This window comes from Thamnophis elegans, chromosome 5 (assembly GCF_009769535.1).
Source record: "Thamnophis elegans isolate rThaEle1 chromosome 5, rThaEle1.pri, whole genome shotgun sequence".
In the NCBI taxonomy this organism is placed as follows: Eukaryota; Metazoa; Chordata; class Lepidosauria; order Squamata; family Colubridae; genus Thamnophis; species Thamnophis elegans.
In genome coordinates this window covers 68,587,138-68,604,857 of record NC_045545.1, presented here as the reverse complement: position 1 = coordinate 68,604,857, position 17,720 = coordinate 68,587,138, and the positions used below count along the sequence as shown (strand labels likewise).

At 42.4% G+C, this 17,720-nt stretch overlaps 1 protein-coding gene across 1 annotated transcript in view; it reads left to right on the top strand.

The window, feature by feature from the left end:
• GGT7 (gamma-glutamyltransferase 7) overlaps positions 1-17,720 on the top strand; it is a 39,022-nt gene that overhangs the window by 17,887 nt on the left and 3,415 nt on the right. The window contains exons 4-14 of the mRNA XM_032218922.1: positions 481-598; positions 1,774-1,841; positions 3,233-3,306; positions 4,181-4,377; positions 5,006-5,093; positions 5,814-5,941; positions 8,573-8,661; positions 9,424-9,570; positions 10,600-10,717; positions 11,684-11,821; positions 12,445-12,544. Of these exons, the coding sequence (XP_032074813.1) occupies positions 481-598; positions 1,774-1,841; positions 3,233-3,306; positions 4,181-4,377; positions 5,006-5,093; positions 5,814-5,941; positions 8,573-8,661; positions 9,424-9,570; positions 10,600-10,717; positions 11,684-11,821; positions 12,445-12,544 (1,265 nt within the window). The remainder of the gene's footprint in view (positions 1-480; positions 599-1,773; positions 1,842-3,232; positions 3,307-4,180; positions 4,378-5,005; positions 5,094-5,813; positions 5,942-8,572; positions 8,662-9,423; positions 9,571-10,599; positions 10,718-11,683; positions 11,822-12,444; positions 12,545-17,720) is intronic.

The window sequence follows — 17,720 nt, the reverse complement described above, 5'->3', positions numbered from 1 at the left end:
TGAGTGTTTAAGCACTGCCAGTCCTAATTTGGTAAAATGAAACAGATGCTTTGAGCATCAAACCAAGACAGCTGTCAAACTGGGGCCAAGTGCCATTCACTGCTCTCCCCACCCACTATCTCAGCTGTCTTTTCATTATGTTCAGAATGCATCTGTCTCCCATGCATCATTATGGAAGGATCCTCAGTTCAGCACATTTCAAGAGGCCTGTGGCGCATGTCTACAGCCACTGCAGCTGTTCCACAATGCATTATTTTGAGAACGCCTTCAGAATGACATTGATAAGGCAGCCAATAGAAAAATGAGCTGTCATTATCTCCAAAAGAAGGATGTATAGGAGGGTACCACCAGTCTTGGGTTACTACTTAAACTACAAAGGGTAGATTCTTTGTACTGGAGCCCAGCTGTGAAAAAGTCATTCTGGAAGGGACAAAGTATTCTTAATGTAAGTTTTGCTGATTTGTGATTCCACCTTTGCAGTGGAGGGGTAATGCTGGTTCATGACATCAGGAAGAATGAAAGCCAGGTTGTGGATTTCCGAGAAACCGCCCCCTTCAACATCCAAGAAGAGGGTCTTAGCAAGTTTTGGGAAACAAAGGTGGGTCATTACCTTTATTCTTTAGGTGATGAATAGAAGTTGGTTGGTAAAGGTCTCCATTCAACTCTTGCCATTTCCTTTTTTCCATCACTGAATTAATAAAAGTGCTGTAAATAAAGCTTTGTCTTCCTACTCTATATAGAGACTTTCTTGACTTTGCTAGTATTTTTAACATTTACCCTTTTCATGAGTCTCATTTAAAGAATTTGCATCTTCTCTATACCTTACCTTCTTGCTTCTTAATTGAATTTTTCAAAGTTTTTTATTTACTCATTTCAACAGTCTGTAATATCTGATATCAGTCTGATATACAATAATACAATAGCAGAGTTGGAAGGGATCTTGGAGGTCTTCTAGTCCACCCCCCTGCCTAGGTAGGAAACCCTATACCGTTTCAGACAAATGGTTATCCAATATCTTCTTAAAGATGGGGCATTCACAACTTCTGAAGGCAAGCTGTTCCACTGATTAATTGTTCTAACTGTCAGGAAATTTCTCCTCAGTTCTAAGTTGCTTCTCTCCTTGATTAGTTTCCACCCATTGCTTCTTGTTCTACCCTCAGGTGCCTTGGAGAATAGTTTGACTCCCTCTTCTTTGTGGCAACCCCTGAGATATTGGAACACTGCTTTCATGTCTCCCCTAGTCCTTCTTTTCATTAAACTAGACATTCCCAGTTCCTGCAACCATTCTTCATATGTTTTAGGCTCCAGTCCCCTAATCATCTTTGTTGCTCTTCTCTGTACTCTTTCTAGAGTCTCCACATCTTTGTATCTAACAATATTTCCCATATTAATAACATTTGGGTGAATTAATGCTTCCATTGTTGAAAGCCTGATTGGCATCCTCAAATAATGTCATTCTTTAGTTTTCCCCCATACCAACATTAATACATTCCTTACATAATGTCTCTGAAAATATCCATGTATCTTATTTTTCCCATACCACAGGAAAGCATTCCACCACAACTGTAAATCATATCCTTCCAAAGTCAATAATCTTATATTCCTCAGTTCCTCTGAGTTATTGTTCAATGGATGGCTTTACAAATTAAGTAAATTAAAAGTATAAAGATTTTTTTTTAAAATAAATGGATTTAAAACAGACTCCATTTAAAACAATGTTTTTAAAGTTCCTGACTATTTCCTTATATTCTTCCTTTTTTTTTTTTAATCCAGCCGGGTCTCTTAGTGGGTGTTCCAGGAATGATCAAAGGACTCTATGAAGCACACCAGTCTTATGGGAGGTAAACAACATTTGTCATGTGGATGCACACCATTGTTCAATACCAACTGAAAGATGAACTATGTGTTAAATAACAATATGTCATGTGCAAGGGCTATTTCCTCTTATAAATGGAAGCAATCAGATCCATGACTCATATGCAATTTTTAATGTGTATCTATCAAGCACTAATACTATAAGTGCAAAAATAAAATGTGAATGGGACAGACATGTTTGCTGTGCTAAAGTGCACAAAGAAATGAGATCAATCATATCTCTGAAAAGCCTGTAATCTAATAGCCAATTTTTTTTCACATCAGGGACCAGTCAATTTTCAAATACCAAAGAGGCAGGGGTGAAATCCAGCAGGTTCTGACAGGTTCTGGAGAACTGGTAGCAGAAATTTTGACTAGTTCGGAGAACTGGCAAATGCCACCTCTGGCTGGCCCCAGAGTAGGGTGGGAATGGAGATTTTGCAGTATCCTTCCTCTGGAGTGGGGTGGGAATGGAGATTTTGCAATATCCTTCCCCTGCCATGCCCACCAAACACGCCCACATAACCGGTAGTAAAAAAAAAATGAATTTCACCACTGCAAAGAGGTACACAATGGGAGTTTGTGTGGCCCTCAGATCCTATGATGTAGCTTTCAGATCTCCTCTAAAAGTTGCTAGGAAATTTCATGTGATAGAACTTTATTAAAGTTGTAGGGAGGACATATATTAACTCTCTTTCATTAATTACATTTAATCTAATTTTTTTTACATTCTGACCTGTTTTTGGAAGTGTAGCTCTTGGCAGAGGTCCTAGAAGTTGTGATTTTCTGTCAGATGTCTTCTCCTAATTTCCTTCACTTCCTATTACCACATTGTTTCAATTCTATTTGGACTTTACACTCATGTCACTTTTGCTTTTCTTCTTTCTTTTCATTTCCCTTGAAAATGCAAAGCTTGGACAATATGTTCAAGGAATAATTTTATTAACTATATTGAACAAATTTAAATTTAATCAACTCAATTTTAATTCTTGTCCTGGCTATTTTTGGCCTGCTATTAGCTTCTCCTCCTGTTCTTTGTCGTTCTTCACCTTTGCCTCTTCCTCCTCTTCCAATATTAGTATTAAGTATTAGTATTGTTTTACTGTAGGCCCAAGCATGAAGGCTCAAACATGAACTTAATCAAAAATTGTGCACTCCATTGTAATTGCTGTTCTGCGTTTATATTTTGATACCTGTCAATAGTTAGTTGTGTATATCATTTTCAGAACATCAGAAGGACCAACAAGTTAACTTGGGTTCTACATAAAATGAAATTGAAAAATTCTGCCTAAAATTATTTGGTAATATTTTCAGTATGATTTTATATTCCTGATGAGATGAAGACTGTCAAGTCAAGCCATTACTTCTGTTTTGCCAGGCTGCCATGGAGACAGTTGTTGGGCCTTGTTGCAGATATTGCTCAAGATGGATTCAATGTCACATATGATTTAGGTGAGTGCTTTTCCAGAACAAAAGAAATGGTGAGGCTAGATTGTGCGTACAAGAAATGCCACATTTTTTGATGCTGGCCAGTGCAGTACTTCTCTAAATTTTCTGTTACTATTGTTAAGGTTTACTTTCCTCCAATTATATTTTGGATTATGAGCTAGTATTGTATAGTGTTTACACAGTTGGACTAGAGATGGGAAGGCTCGGATTCTAAACCTCTTTTAGGCAAGAAGTTTTGCTGGATGATTTTGGTCCAATCATTCAACAGCAGCAGCAGCAGCAACAACAACAATAAATATACTATTCCACCCTTCCTTCCTTCTACACTTGTCCACACCATCTTAGCTGTGAGCAAAGACACCAGTTTCTGACTTCACAGGGGAAAACAGACAGACTTTCATTGTCAGCAGAGAGGTTAACTTTCCAACACCAGCAAGGAACTCAAGTTCAAAAAATCCTCCTCCCAGCCTGGCACTGCCTTCATCACATCGGAAGTCTCCAGCTACTTTTCAGGGCATCTCCTGCAGTCATTCTTTCTAGAGAAAAGCACGCAGGGAGGTCAAATATCTAGACCTGACACCAAGGGGATGGCAGAGATTCCTTCAGGTTTGTGCCAGGATCTCATCTGGAGCTACACAACACAAAGCCAGCATCTCCGCGACAACCAGCTTCAGAAAAGTCTTTAGGGAGTAGAATAGAAAACTAGAAAAAACTCCTTATTTTTTAAACCAGAACTACCTAAAAGTGAGAATATTAGGTGTATTCAGTGTAACAGGCTACAAGTGCTTTTAGAAAGAATTTTTCCTCAATTTCTAAGTTGGTTTGGAAAGCTTTAATAACTTAACATGTATGTTTTTGTTATTTCTGTCATTTGTAGCAATGGCTATCAAAGAAATGAAGGAACACTACAATCATTCAGAAAAAATTAGAGAAATTTTCTTTCCTGATGGGCAACCTTTGTTGCCAGGAATGTTTGTGAGAAGACCAGATTTGGCAGCTCTTTTAGACTTGATTGGATCAAGAGGAGTGTCCGCTTTTTATAGTGGAAATGTGACACAAGAAATTATTTCAGAGGTGAATCATTCATTGCTGTTATGTACATCTGTCTGTATGCCTGAGTATATATATGAATGAAGGATATTCTTGTTAGAGGCATTGAGCATTTTTTATGGAAAGGTCTGAAGCAAATAAACTAAACACATAAAATGTATAATGACAGAGAATTCTGATTCTTATTTAAATTAAACTGGGACAATGAGTTTCAGGCTGTCCCTTGGCAAGTTGGTCAAGAATTATTTTAAAGTTTCTCTAGTATTCCAAAAATTGTGTAATGATGGAAAAAGCCTGTTTGTCAGCCACTATCAACACACCACCCCTAGCTCAAAGGGAATATTTGTTGTATTCTAGAATGTACTCATTAGACAGGCCCAACAAGTCTAGGCAGTAATCAATATGAACAGGATGACCTATGTAAAATTAGGATTTCTCTTCTTTCTCATTCTCTTCAACTGTTGATAAATTTGTATAGAAACTGTTCCTTCAACATACCAAAATATACCTGTTATAATAAGTTTACAAATAAAATAATATTTGGTTTGCTGAAAGATTTAGATTATTGTTTTGTAGTTGCTTAGCCATTTTAAAAGTTATTTTAAACTAGGACAATGCACTGGAAGCAACACCCCTATGATCCTCTCACTAGGTCCTGAAATCTGGAGGTACTTTGTCTGAAGAGGACTTTAGCAACTACACTGTGTTGGTTGAAAATCCAGTTCATACAATATACCAAGGTAAAAAGGTCCTTCTATAACCTCTGCTGTTATTTATTATATCCTTTACATTTTCATTTTTAAAATGAATTTAGGAAGTACAGCTTTTTTTAGGGGGTGGGACAGAAAACTGAATTGCATTTGTTTATAAATTAGCAGAGTGCTCACAGAACAGAATAAAAACTAAGCCTCGTATGTCCATAAAAACTGAAAAAAGAAATAATAAGGTATTCCAAAACACTACTTGGGAGACTGTAACAGAGTTAGAAGTTTTTTGGCCCTTGACTGCAACTTTAATTATTGGTAGCATAGAAATATACCATTGGCATAAGCTAAAGCCTCAGGTTACTACAGAGGCATATTACTGAATAATACCATGTCATACTAACAGTCAGCCCTTCATAAAGAACACTAAAGTCCCTTTTATTTCTGAAGGTTAATCAGAAGGCAATGCTCTGTTTATCTGAGGTTGGGTAACCATGTCATTCCTGCTGAAATCACAAGTTGCTTTCAAAACATTTGTTTTAAAAAAGTTTTCTATAAACAGAGGAATTTGAATAACAGTTGGAGGAAAAGCAAGACCCAGCTTGTAATGTTTTCTTACATAGTATTCAAACTTGCCAAACTCTATGAGATTTTCTTCTGAGTAGATTGTTCTGAACTCCACTGTGAAGCTGCCCTTGGTTTCATATTAGTCTAACCCAGTTTTCCCATGGCGTTTTCCTTCTTTCACTTGAATAGGACATCTTGTTCTGAGTCCACCACCTCCACATACAGGCCCTGCTTTGATCACAGCCCTAAACATCCTTGAGGAGTTTAATATTACCAGTCAAGTAGGCAGAGAAATTATTCTGCATTGGATAACAGAGGTAAGACCTGCTCAGCCAAATTGCTTGGATTTAAAGTTGTCATAAGACTTGTTTCTTCTTTGTATTATATAAAAAATACTATACTATACTGTTTTGTACTATCTGCAAATAAGGTATAATAAATGGTGGGAGTTTTTTTTTGCAAGATAATATTTCATGAACTTAAGAGTGTCTGCTCTTGAAAATAGAGTCATAGTGTTAGTACAGTTTAAAAACCAACTGGTTAACATTGATTTAAAATACTTTTCCATATAAATATATCCAATAAAATTACATGCAAAGTTATAAAAAGATCTGGGGAATGCATTTCAATATATTTCACTGGCAGAAATATTGCCAGTGGCTTCTAATGACAGGATTTTGGCTTATAAATGTACAATGAGCTACAGGTTTCTGAACCCTGATTACTTCCCATCTTGAAAATGTTCATCTATTTTAAAACTAGGATAATAATTCTTATCAATATAAACTACTTACAAAACATTATAACCTACAATAAATGGATATAAACTACATTTTTAAAGAAAATATTCATGAATTAATATTCTTTACTATCCCCTGATTATTGGAAGATGAGAGAATCCTTTCACACATATTAGCTAAAAAGCACCTCCTTGTGACAGTTACACTGTAACTGAAATATAACATCTTTTCTATGGCTTAAAAAGAAAAAGAAAACGAAACTTCTAATGTTTTTTCAGCCATCTATGTCTCCATTTTTTAAAAGCATATGGTATATAATTAGAAATTTCGCTAGTAAAAAAATCAGGGAAAGTTCCTGCAACAATTTTGGTCAGGCTCAGTTGATTTTCTACAGCACGCTTGGAGAATTCTTATTTTTATAATGGCCTATGTAAAATAAATTTGATATATGCCTGATATTGGCAACTGCATTTTTAAAATAATTAAGAGACTTCAATGTGATACTTAAAATAATAAAATTCAGGAACTGGAGGTAAACATTCTAATAAAAGAAATTCAGATGAAGATTTCACTGTAAAACTGATCAATCTGAAAGTAGTGCTAACTTTGATTCTGTAGCCTTAGTCCACACATGAGAGAGTGTTCAATTTTATACACTGAACTAGCTTTATGATACATTAGGAACAGTCACTTATTTATTAGAGAACAAGTATTTCTTGGGTTTAAGTCAAAGAGAAGTATTATTATTTTCAGCATACCCAATAATGTTCATAGTAATGTATGTTTTTATAGCCAATGCAAAATGCATTCTTAGACCATGTATACTTACTTCATAATAGATGTGACATGTGGTACTTAAGAATTACAATGTATTTTCTGTGGTTATTGAAACAGACTAACAGAGTTGCTAACAGTTTTATTACTTGGCTTCTAGAAATCCTATGAATAAATACATTTTAGAAAATGTAATGATTTTTTATATTTCTGCTATAATCAAATAAGTTAGGTGTTAAGTATCAAACTGGACCTGAGATTGAATTATCTTTCAATTCCGCTCCTTCAAGACTTCAATAAATATTGATCACAATCTGGAGTTGGAACAGAAGTTAAAGTGTTATTTGCTTCCAAAGTTTTTTTTAAATATACAAATAGCAGATATTAATATTGTTAAGAGAGCCAGTATCATGTACTGTTTAATGCATCAGGCTAGAAATCAGGAGGCTAGGAGTTCTAGTCACACCCATAGAAGAAGATAATGGCAAGCAATGGTAAAGTACTTCTCAAATCTGGCCAAGAAAACTGCAGGGATTAGTCCAGGAAATTAGTAGAAGTTAATAATAAGTGGAAGGAGCACATATGCATGTGTGAGTACACACATATGAATGTGTGCACACAGATATAGAATCTTAAAAAGGTATGCCAAAGTGGAAACAGTGAAAAGGACAGGGGTTTAGAACTTCTTTCCCATCCCATAATACAAATTAATTATATTGTGCGCCCACCATTAATTTTTAACAAAGAACCAAAATGCTTTAATTATGGAAATGAAAATTGCAGGTCAGGCCCAGCTGGCGTTACTGCCGGTTCGCTCGTGCATGTGCTGGATGCGTGCTGAGCGTGCATGAGCAGTTTAATGGAAATTGTTCTGCGCATGTGCAGAACTAAAAAAAAGATGGCGGTGACAATGGCGGCAACAGGGGAAGTAGTTTGGGAGCGCGGCCAGCCTGGGTCACTGCAACCAAAGCCGGCATACCACTACCTCGTTCGGCCGAACCTAGCCGAACTGGGTCAAACCAGTAGGAACCCAACTCTGGTCTGGCCTGAGTGTTGTAATCTGAGGGAATTCACATTCCACATATAGGAATAGTGGCTCAGCCTTCTTTTAATATTGACAGTGGGTCTGTAGCTTCCACTATACTGAAGGACAATACGCTATCTGAGGAGCAGAGACCCACCACATAATGCATGCACTTAAATTTCCAGCCCTAGTCTGCTATTTCAAGCACCTATGGGGATCTTGTAAAGACAAGTTATTAAAAAGAGTAAGCCATCTTTCTCAGATAATAGAAGCCACTCCTTTGGCTTTTGTAGAGGGAATGAGAGAAACCACTGTCTTATACACGCAGTATAAAAATCCTGGCTGTCTCTTTCTGAAGAGAGATTTTAAAACCATTTTTGTATTCTGTCCCTGCCCCCCGTTCTATGTAGACCTTAAAGGTTGTGTTGGCATTAGCTGGCAGTCTGGGAGATCCTTTCTATGATGCATCCATTTCTGACAGTGTGGAAGATATGATGAGGTGAGTTTCAATTGCTGATGATCCTTCTTTATACTGATATTATTTTTGTTATTGTGCTAAATACAGAAAAGGAATAAGAAAGACTAAGTCAAATCAACTGAGGCATGAGGTGGAAAAAAAAGAAATATAACTAAAACAAATGTCAGACAATACAATTCATTATACCTCTCCAATCTTGTTATCCTTGCAAACTTTTCTTGTTTGCACCATGTCTCTCTATTGGTTTCCATGTTGTTTTGGAGTTTTAAGCATCTTACATCTCTTTTTAAGGGCCTCAATTGCTCCGTCCAACAAAATGTTTCTTAGATTTCTTATTGCTCTAAACAATTCACTGTTATTTTATTGTTTTGTGACTTGGTCCTCAATCATTTTCTCTATGTAATGTCAAACCATCTCAATGCACTTCTTCAACTTATTTCAGATAATTTATTTTTATATTCAGTCCACAATCATTAAAGACTATTTCTTCCTATTTTACCAGAAATATTTCTTAAATATCCTAGCTCCTCTGCATCCAACATTGGATGGGTAGAGACTCTTGGGAAAAGGCGATGCCTCTGCAACCAAAATGTAGGCTTTTAGAGTCTAAAGATGGCTACTGACAAGCATTTTAAATGCTATTGCTTATTGTGTCTATATTTTTATTTGTTTGTAATTTCATTTTTTAAAAGTATCCTGTCCTTCATTTGACCAAATGTCTATATATTTGGTGAGCAAAGATCAAGACAAATAACTCCTCCCTGATTTTTCTTCTCCTCACAGTAAATCTAAAGCCAATTTCCTGCATCAGCAGATTGATTCCCAGGCTCCCTCTGATCTTCACATCCCACATTTCTCTATTGAAAGTGGCCCTTCGGCCAGCCAAGTCCTTGTCATGGGACCTGATGATTACATTGTTGCTGTTGTAAGGTAAAAGGATTCCTAATTTCTGAACGATTAACCTCCAACTAGGAAAAGGATTTTGGTTTATGATGGTGGTACTAATAATATCTGGCATCTGTGAAAAAGGATACCTCTATTGTATGGATTAAAAATAAAATTGCCAAAATGATAATCTCATATCAATCTGTGATGGGGAAAGTTCATGTGCTGTCCTGTTTGAAGGATGGAAGGCTGAGTCAACCTTGAGCCACAACTGCAGCTAGCAGTCAGCTGACATAGCCTGCAGTACTGCACTCTAACCACTGCACCACCTTGGCTCTAAATGCACATTCATGTAGTCTTTTTCGGATAAATATGAAAAACAAGATGTGGTTTTCTGTCTTCCCAGTCTAAGCAATAGCTCTAATATTCTCGGGAAGTCCTGTATTCAGATATTAACCCAAACCATCCCTGCTTTAGCTTCTAAGCACAGATAAGATGAGCCATGTGCTCCCACCGCAGAACTGTTTTTTTCCCCATTTAAAATAAATATTAAAGCAGTGGTAGATTAGGATAACATACAGAAAAAATATGACTAAAACATTTCATGTACTTTAAATGTACTATTATCATTACTTAGAGGTGTTGTACTGATCTGATTTTGTAATTAGTCCGGAGAATCAGAAAAGTCTAAAAATAATGCAAAGGAAAGGTTATTAGAATGTTTGGTTAAAATAAAGAAAATGCTTAAAATAGACTTATGAGAGAATGCATTGTGTAAAGAAAATTGAGAGGGAACGGATTATTATTACCACTTTCTCATAATATTAGAATAGAGACAATTCATGGGTAATTGATTGTTGTGTGATTCAGGATGAACCAAACAAAGTATTACTTCTTGAAATGTATGGTGAGTGGTACCATAAATGGATCAAGTTACATAATATATTAAAGATTGAACTCAGGTGTGATCTGTAAGAACTCTTTATTCTGGACAGGCTAAAATGATTTATACAGTTGTAAAATACTGGACAGTTGGTTGAATTCCAGCCCAACTATCTTTCTGTTTTATTTCAGTTCCTTGAATCGGCCATTTGGAAGTGGAATAATGACTTCTTCAGGAATCCTTCTAAACAGTCAGATGTTGGATTTTTCTTGGATGAATGAAACAGAGGACCATTCCTCTTCCAGCTTGGTAATTTTATTCCAGGACAAAAACTGAAAGCAGGAATAATTATATTTGAGTATGTTCAATATCTAGGGATGCGGTGGCTCAGTGACTAAGATGCTGAGCTTGTCGATCAGAAAGTTTGGCAGTTTGACGGTTCAAATCCCTAGCACTGCATAACGGAGTGAGTTCCCGTTACTTGCCTCAGCTTCTGCTAACCTAGCAGTTTGAAAGCATGTAAAAATGCAAGTAGAAAAAATAGGAACAATCTTTGGTGGGAAAGTAACAGTGTTCCGTGTGCCTTTGGTGTTTGGTCATGCTGGCCATATGACCACAGAGACATCTTCAGACAGCCCTGTCTCTTTGGCTTTGAAACGGAGATGAGCACCTCCACCTAGAGTAGGGAATGACTAGCACATATGTGCGAGGGGAACCTTTACCTTTTACCTTTATGTTTAATATGTATGCCTGAGATAATTAATTAATTAAATTAAATTTTTACTAATTAATTAAATTAATTAATTAGTAAAACATTAGCAATGATTTCTATTATGTTTATAATTTTAGATTACTTACATTTTTAAAGAATAATTGGGTTGTACTTATTTTAGTAAACCCTCTAAATAAATTTGATTTAATAAAAATATTGATGGAATGTAAATGTAGATAGTTTTTAGCCAGGATAATTTTCATTCAGAGTCCTTATATTATTGAAGCTGACTGCTAGACAAGGTTCAATCTATTTCACAGAAGCCAAACAAGTTAGTTAACAAAAGAATCAAGACTTTATAAACAAAAGCAGAAGAGAAAATTCCTGAGTCTATCTAGATATGGTTCAGCCACTTGAAGTGGTCAAGAATGAGAAACTCTGATCTAGTCCTTAAAAATGGTATTTGTATAAAATATTCATGAGAAAACTGAACCTTGAAGAGCAAAGGAAGCTCCTAAGGATATATTAGCATTGTTTTATGGGATAACATCTTTTTCCTGCAGAGGAATTTTATTCAACCTGGGAAGCGGCCTTTGTCTTTCTTACTACCCACTATTGTTCGACCTTCGGAAGGGATGTGTGGAACTTACCTGTGCCTGGGAGCCAGTGGTGGAGATAAAGCTTTAAGCAGCATTATGCAGGTAAGTTCTGGACACAGGATTAATTTCATTATGGGAGTAGAGACCACTACTTTGTTCAGGCAGTGATTCCCATGGATTGGAGGGCAGGTCTTGGAAATATAGAGATTACACAACAGATTTGTGCATCCACAAGGTGTCAACTTGTAAAGCGTTTCCATGACTACTATCAAGTCGACATAGAAAAAGGGAGGAAAGGGAGTAGAATTCCATGCATACCTTTGGCCAGAGTCAGGTCTCATATTCCTCCAGCTGGTGTGTAAAATGCACAAGTTCATAGTCTGCCGTAGCATCTTGTTGGTGGATGTGATTTATGACACAGACAGAAGGGAGGGGATACAAGGGATAACGCAAATTAAGCGGAAATCAGTTTCGGCTCCACAGAAGAACATGCCAAAATGTTGATCCTAATAAATGAATGGATTTCTTTTGAACTTTGTCTCGAGGCTCTTAAATTAATTAGGTCATCCTTTGGAAACTTCACACAAGGATCTCCATGCATAGGCCACTATAAGCATGTTTGTCTGGTGGTAGCTTGTTGCTTGCTCAGCCTTTGAACAGTAGATAAGACTCAAGGTAAAATTAAAGAATAAGTCATTCATAATTGATTTCATTTCTTCTGACAGATTTTAATAAATGTTTTGGCATATAACAAAAATCTAAGTGAGAGTCTATCACTTGGACGGCTTCACCCTCAGCTACAATCAAATATTCTAGAAGTTGACAGTAAGTATGAACGTCTACTAGGTTTCCTTTAATATGCTGACACAATTTTTTTCCCCCAAAGTATCTAAAACTATTCTGCAGCCTTTCTCAGCTAGACATGGCCTGTTAAATTTTATAACGTGCAAGTTTAGAAATAAGGGGTATTTCTTTACGATAGACTACATAAGAGACTGAGATTGAAAAGGTAAGGAGGGATGGACTTGGCCAGTATTTAGATGACAGATCACTGCCAGCACTTTAGGCTAGACTAGGAAGCCCCCCCCCCCAAAAAAAAACCTCTAAAGAAAAGATAATTGCTTTTGTCTTTTTGCCAATATAATTTGATAGACTTTTTCTTGAAATCACTAGAAATTGAGGTTTTATATTGGAGAAATAAAAGAACAACTGCATAGGCATTTTTCTTCGCATGTTCATTACCTGATCATTAAAAAAAAACAAGATCGGGAACATTTTTCTTCTACATTTTTATATTTATTTTATCAACACATGGAGAACAGAGGTGGGTTGCCAATTTTTCTACTATGGTTTGGGCACGCTCCCATGAGTGCTCTCGTGCATGAGCAAGGGTTCTCTGCATGTGCAGAAGCATCCCGGCGGTAGGGTGGAGCCTCCCACCACCGCTACTGCTGGTTTGCCCGATCCAGGCTGAACCAAGAGCAAGCCACCTCTGATGGAGAACAATTAAACCTTTGTTAGCCGTTTTTGGCTTTCTACTGTGAAACAGAGGTGTACAGCATTTACTCAGGTCTATCTGATCAGTTGGCCTAAGTGAGAGTGGGTGGATGCCCCCACAACAGTACTTCAGCTGAGGAGCCATCCTTTATTTAAGCAAAGGAAGGCAACTTTCTCAAGCAGGATTAATGATAAATTGCTGGAAAGGACACGTGTGTGTGTGTGTGTGTGTCACCATTTTTGTTAATTGACTAGTGTTTGCAACTATGGCAGAAGAAGTGGGCCCTAGTACCAACATGAAAGTGAGAGTACTTCTGTTCCAGCACTGTTTTTATTCTCAAATCTCCCTAAAACATTTTGAAACTCATCCCAAATACAGTGGTTTCAAAATATTGAGAACACGTATCTGCTCCAATTGTCCTATTGGACAGAACGGAACAAAACATTCAGTTGAATACTCAGCCCTGAGCAACTGCCAGAACCAGAACTACAAACTTCCCCTCACCTGCATCTCACACAATAAGGAGTTTTATTAATATCCCTTTTTGCCTTTGATTGTTCATGAAACAGAATGGTTGCTGCAAAAACTTGTTAGCCTGAGTCTGGAAATAGAATAGAGACAGGGTGGGTTCTGGCTTCTTTTACTGCTGGTTCACTCAAGGCACGTTTGCTTTGGGCACGCAAGTGCTGCATGCGCATGCACAGTAGTGAAAAAATTGTTTCTGAGCATGCGCAGAAGCAAAAAACAAGATGGCAGTGCCTATGCCGCCGCCGATAGAATCAGTTCAGGGGCCACGGGTGGCTGAGTTACTATCTACTCGGCCAAACTGGGCCAAACCTCTTAATAGAAACCAAGACATGACTTCCTATTGATTAGAAAAAAAGCCCACCCACAAATTAAAATATTTACATGGAAAACTGTCCTGAATCCAGTGTGAGATACACTACAGTGAGCTGGAAATGAATTGACTTGGCTACCAGTCATGGAGAAAGGACGTTGGTCTTACCTGAACGTCTATTTTCAGAAGGGGGAGGGAATGGTCACACGTGGGTTGTTGTCAAAGCCTGATTGGTCCAAGACTGAGAGAAAACGCTTAAATACTGGTGCCTTCCATTCCTATCCCAGTTTCCTCGAAGGCGAACGGTAGAACTGAAAAGACAAAAAAACACACACAACAAAACCCCCGGGAACCACCCGGGCCCTCCCCTTGGCCCCGACGGAAAGGTCTCAGGGCGGGTTGTGACCATTCCCTCCCCCTTCTGAAAATAGACGTTCAGGTAAGACCAACGTCCTTTTTCCAGAAGAGGGGGAGGGAATGGGCACACGTGGGACATACCCAAGCTACCGTCCCAGGGAGGGAGAACGAGAATCACCAGGGCCCAAGGGGAGCCTCAACCGCCACCCCCAGAGGGTCCCACCACCAAGGACACACTCGCATCTGCAAAGCTCCCAGACCATAGCGCCGGAGGAAGAAGCCGGGGAATCCAGAGGCCGCGCGACAGACGGCCTCAACTGCCCCCCCCCCCGCGGCCCCCAAGGCCACGCTCGTGTCGCTCCTAATAGGCTGGGACGCGAACTCTGACGGGACTGGCCCGTCGACCCGAAACCCCGAGGGCTTCCGCAATGGCCTGGCGCAGCCAACGCCAACTGTGGCTGAAGACACGCACGAACCCAGCGACCCCTGGCTGGAGGATCAGTCCACAAGGGCTCGACCTACGGACCCCTCGGTCCGCTGGCGATGGAGCCGCAGGGCGCGGTGCGCGCCCAACCAATGCCAGAGCTTAGCGAAGGAAGTGGCCACCTACGGGAAGAAGGCACGAGCAAGGCGAAGCCTCGCCCCGCCCCTTGGAGGCGACGGGAACGACCTCAGAGCAGGGTGCCCAACTCCACGTACCCGGGCGGAGACAACCGCCACAAGGGAGCCAGCCGACGAGCATACCGAAGAGATTCGAAGAAGCCCCCCCTGAGCACAAGGGGGAAGAACACACGGGGAACCCGCGGACCGAGGGAAACCCAGAAGCCGCCCCCTACCGAGAAGCTCGATCAGGGGGACCTGAGAGAGGGAGAACCCCCACCCCCTCCAGGGCTGAAACAATTCCGCCACCAGGCGGCACAATCTTGTGGATTTCCGAAGTCAGGCCCCTCCTGCAGGAACTCCTGACGTTTGAGAGAAAGGTGCCCTGCCAGGCGAAGCCAGGGGAGGCCAGGCGGATAACACCGCCGGACGATACCCAGGTGGAACCGCAGCCGCGGTCCGTAAGGCCCCCAGGCATCCCTAGTCGAGAGTGATCCCGTTGGCTAGAGCAGCCTCCAACAGCTGCCAGACAAGAGTCATGGGCCGGATGCAACCCCAGGGACCAGGCGAAGCAGGACCACCACCCCCCGCTGCCAGGCCAACCCTTCCCGCGGGCGCCTCCGCGGGGGGCCACCGACAGCTGGACGAGGTCCGCGAACCAAGGCCCCTAGGTCCTAATGGCCCACCCCCACGGTCAGGGTCCCCATGGAACCAGGGGGACGGGAGGCCCCATACCGAGACCGCAGGTCACCTCCTTTCGAGGGCGCTTGCGCCCTCCACAGATCAGGATAGGAAATGGGTGAAACCCCAGGGAGGAATAGAACACGCGGCGAGCAAGGGAGTGTCGAACTGTCGACAGATCCGCCAAAAAAGAAGAAACGACGACTGAGGGAGTAGGCCCGCTCCCCTGGTCAGGGCCGCCCGATGCTGCCGAGCCGCCCGGAGACAGGAGAGCCCGGGGAGATTCTCGACTCTGGGGGCAACAGAGGCCCCACCGCCCAGACGTCCAGTCCCGAGCATTCCGGTCGAGGGCTGGAGAAGACCCCCCCCGACAGATGAGGGCCTGAGCGGTCCCCGTGCCAACGGGAGGTCACGCGATGCCCAGCTACGGGGCCCAAGGGAAGCGCAGAGCCCAGCAGGACAGCACTAGTGCCATACCAGTGACGAAGGGTAAGCCCCGAAAGCGACCACCTGCCGAGAGCGAATCGGGAGCTCCCTAACCAGGACGAGGCTCCCCAGGAGAGTCCAAGGGTCCGGCGGGCGGGACTATCCCTGCTCAAGAAACATCCTGCCCGATCTGATAGAGGGAGGTTGAAACCGAACAACATCCCTAAGGCCCTACGCCAGCGGGCATAGGCCGAGGTGGAGCTCCTGGACAGACTCACCCCCTCCCCTGACATGGAGCCTATGACCGACACCAGGCAAGCGGAAAGGGAAGAGGTGGACGCCGGAGAAGCCAGCCGAGGAACAGGACGGGGCTCCGAGCTCCTAGAACAGGCGCTAAATAACCGAAGACCTGAATAGGCTAGCCCGCCAAGGAATCAGAGCCCCCAGGATGGGGCACGGACAAGCCGCCCGGGCCGCCAGGCCTTAGTGGAATCCGGAGAACGGAGACCAGACCAAGGGAAAAGCCCCGGGGGGGGGGAACCCCAGGGACCCGCGATGACCGGCCAGAGCCGAGGAACGAAGATAAGCCCCCCGAAGAGCCACCAGGCCAGGGGCCTCCTGTCTGAAACCCCGAAGGACCGAAAGGGGGGAGAACGCTCTCCCCGCCTGTGCACTAGAGCGGTGCAGAAACGAGAGGGCCCGCTAAGCCTTCCGGCCACCCGTCCGAACCGCAGACAGATGCGAGAGGCGCTCCAGGCCCTGGTCATCCGGAGGAGTCATCTGCACTCCCTGAAGGCCGAAGAGAAGGACAATGGCCTGAACCACCGGGTAGCAGCCCCCCCCCCCGGCTCCGGGACGGAGGGATCCCCCAAAGAGCCGGCGGGGAGGAGAGAACCAACGCGGGAGCGAGGCAAGCAGAGGCCCGTGCCCAAGCGTCCAATGCCGGCCGCTCTGAGAACACGCCTAGCGGCTGATGGCCTCCAATGGGACGACCCGAGGTCAAGCCCCCCCCCGAGCGGAAGGGGTGCTGCCCCCCCCTTGTGGCTGGACCGTCTGGACCAGAGGAAGGAGCCGTAGGCGCTCCTGAGGGATGAGCTGGAGAACTGCCTACAAATGGAAGAGAAAAACGCAAGATTATTGACAGAATCGGAAGTCCATGCCGGCACATGACAAAGAAGATTTAGATCCGGCTCAGCTGTCACAAGTGGGCGAACTGTCCCGTGTCTCCATCCTCGGACTGGGAAGAGCCCCCCCCCCCAAGGGGTCAGTCCTCTCGAAGGCATGGTCATCCAGAGACAGCGGGCCGAGCCGGTCCTCAGTCAGTGACGCCGGCAATGAAGCCCGAACGACGTGACCGAAGTGGTCAGCATCCTGGACGCAAACTTGAGCGAGCCCCGGTCGCCCCAGGGAGGAAGGGCGGGCTGCCCCGAGTCAGAAGAGACCTAGGCGGCGAGGCTCCCTGGGACGTGAAATCGCTCCCGGCGCTGCCCCAGTCACTGACCGAGGCCTGACGAAACTACCGGGAGTTGAGTCCGCAGAGGGCGACCCCCGTAGCGGCAACGGGAGGACATCTTAGAAGCTCAGCGCGCCCGATGAAACCA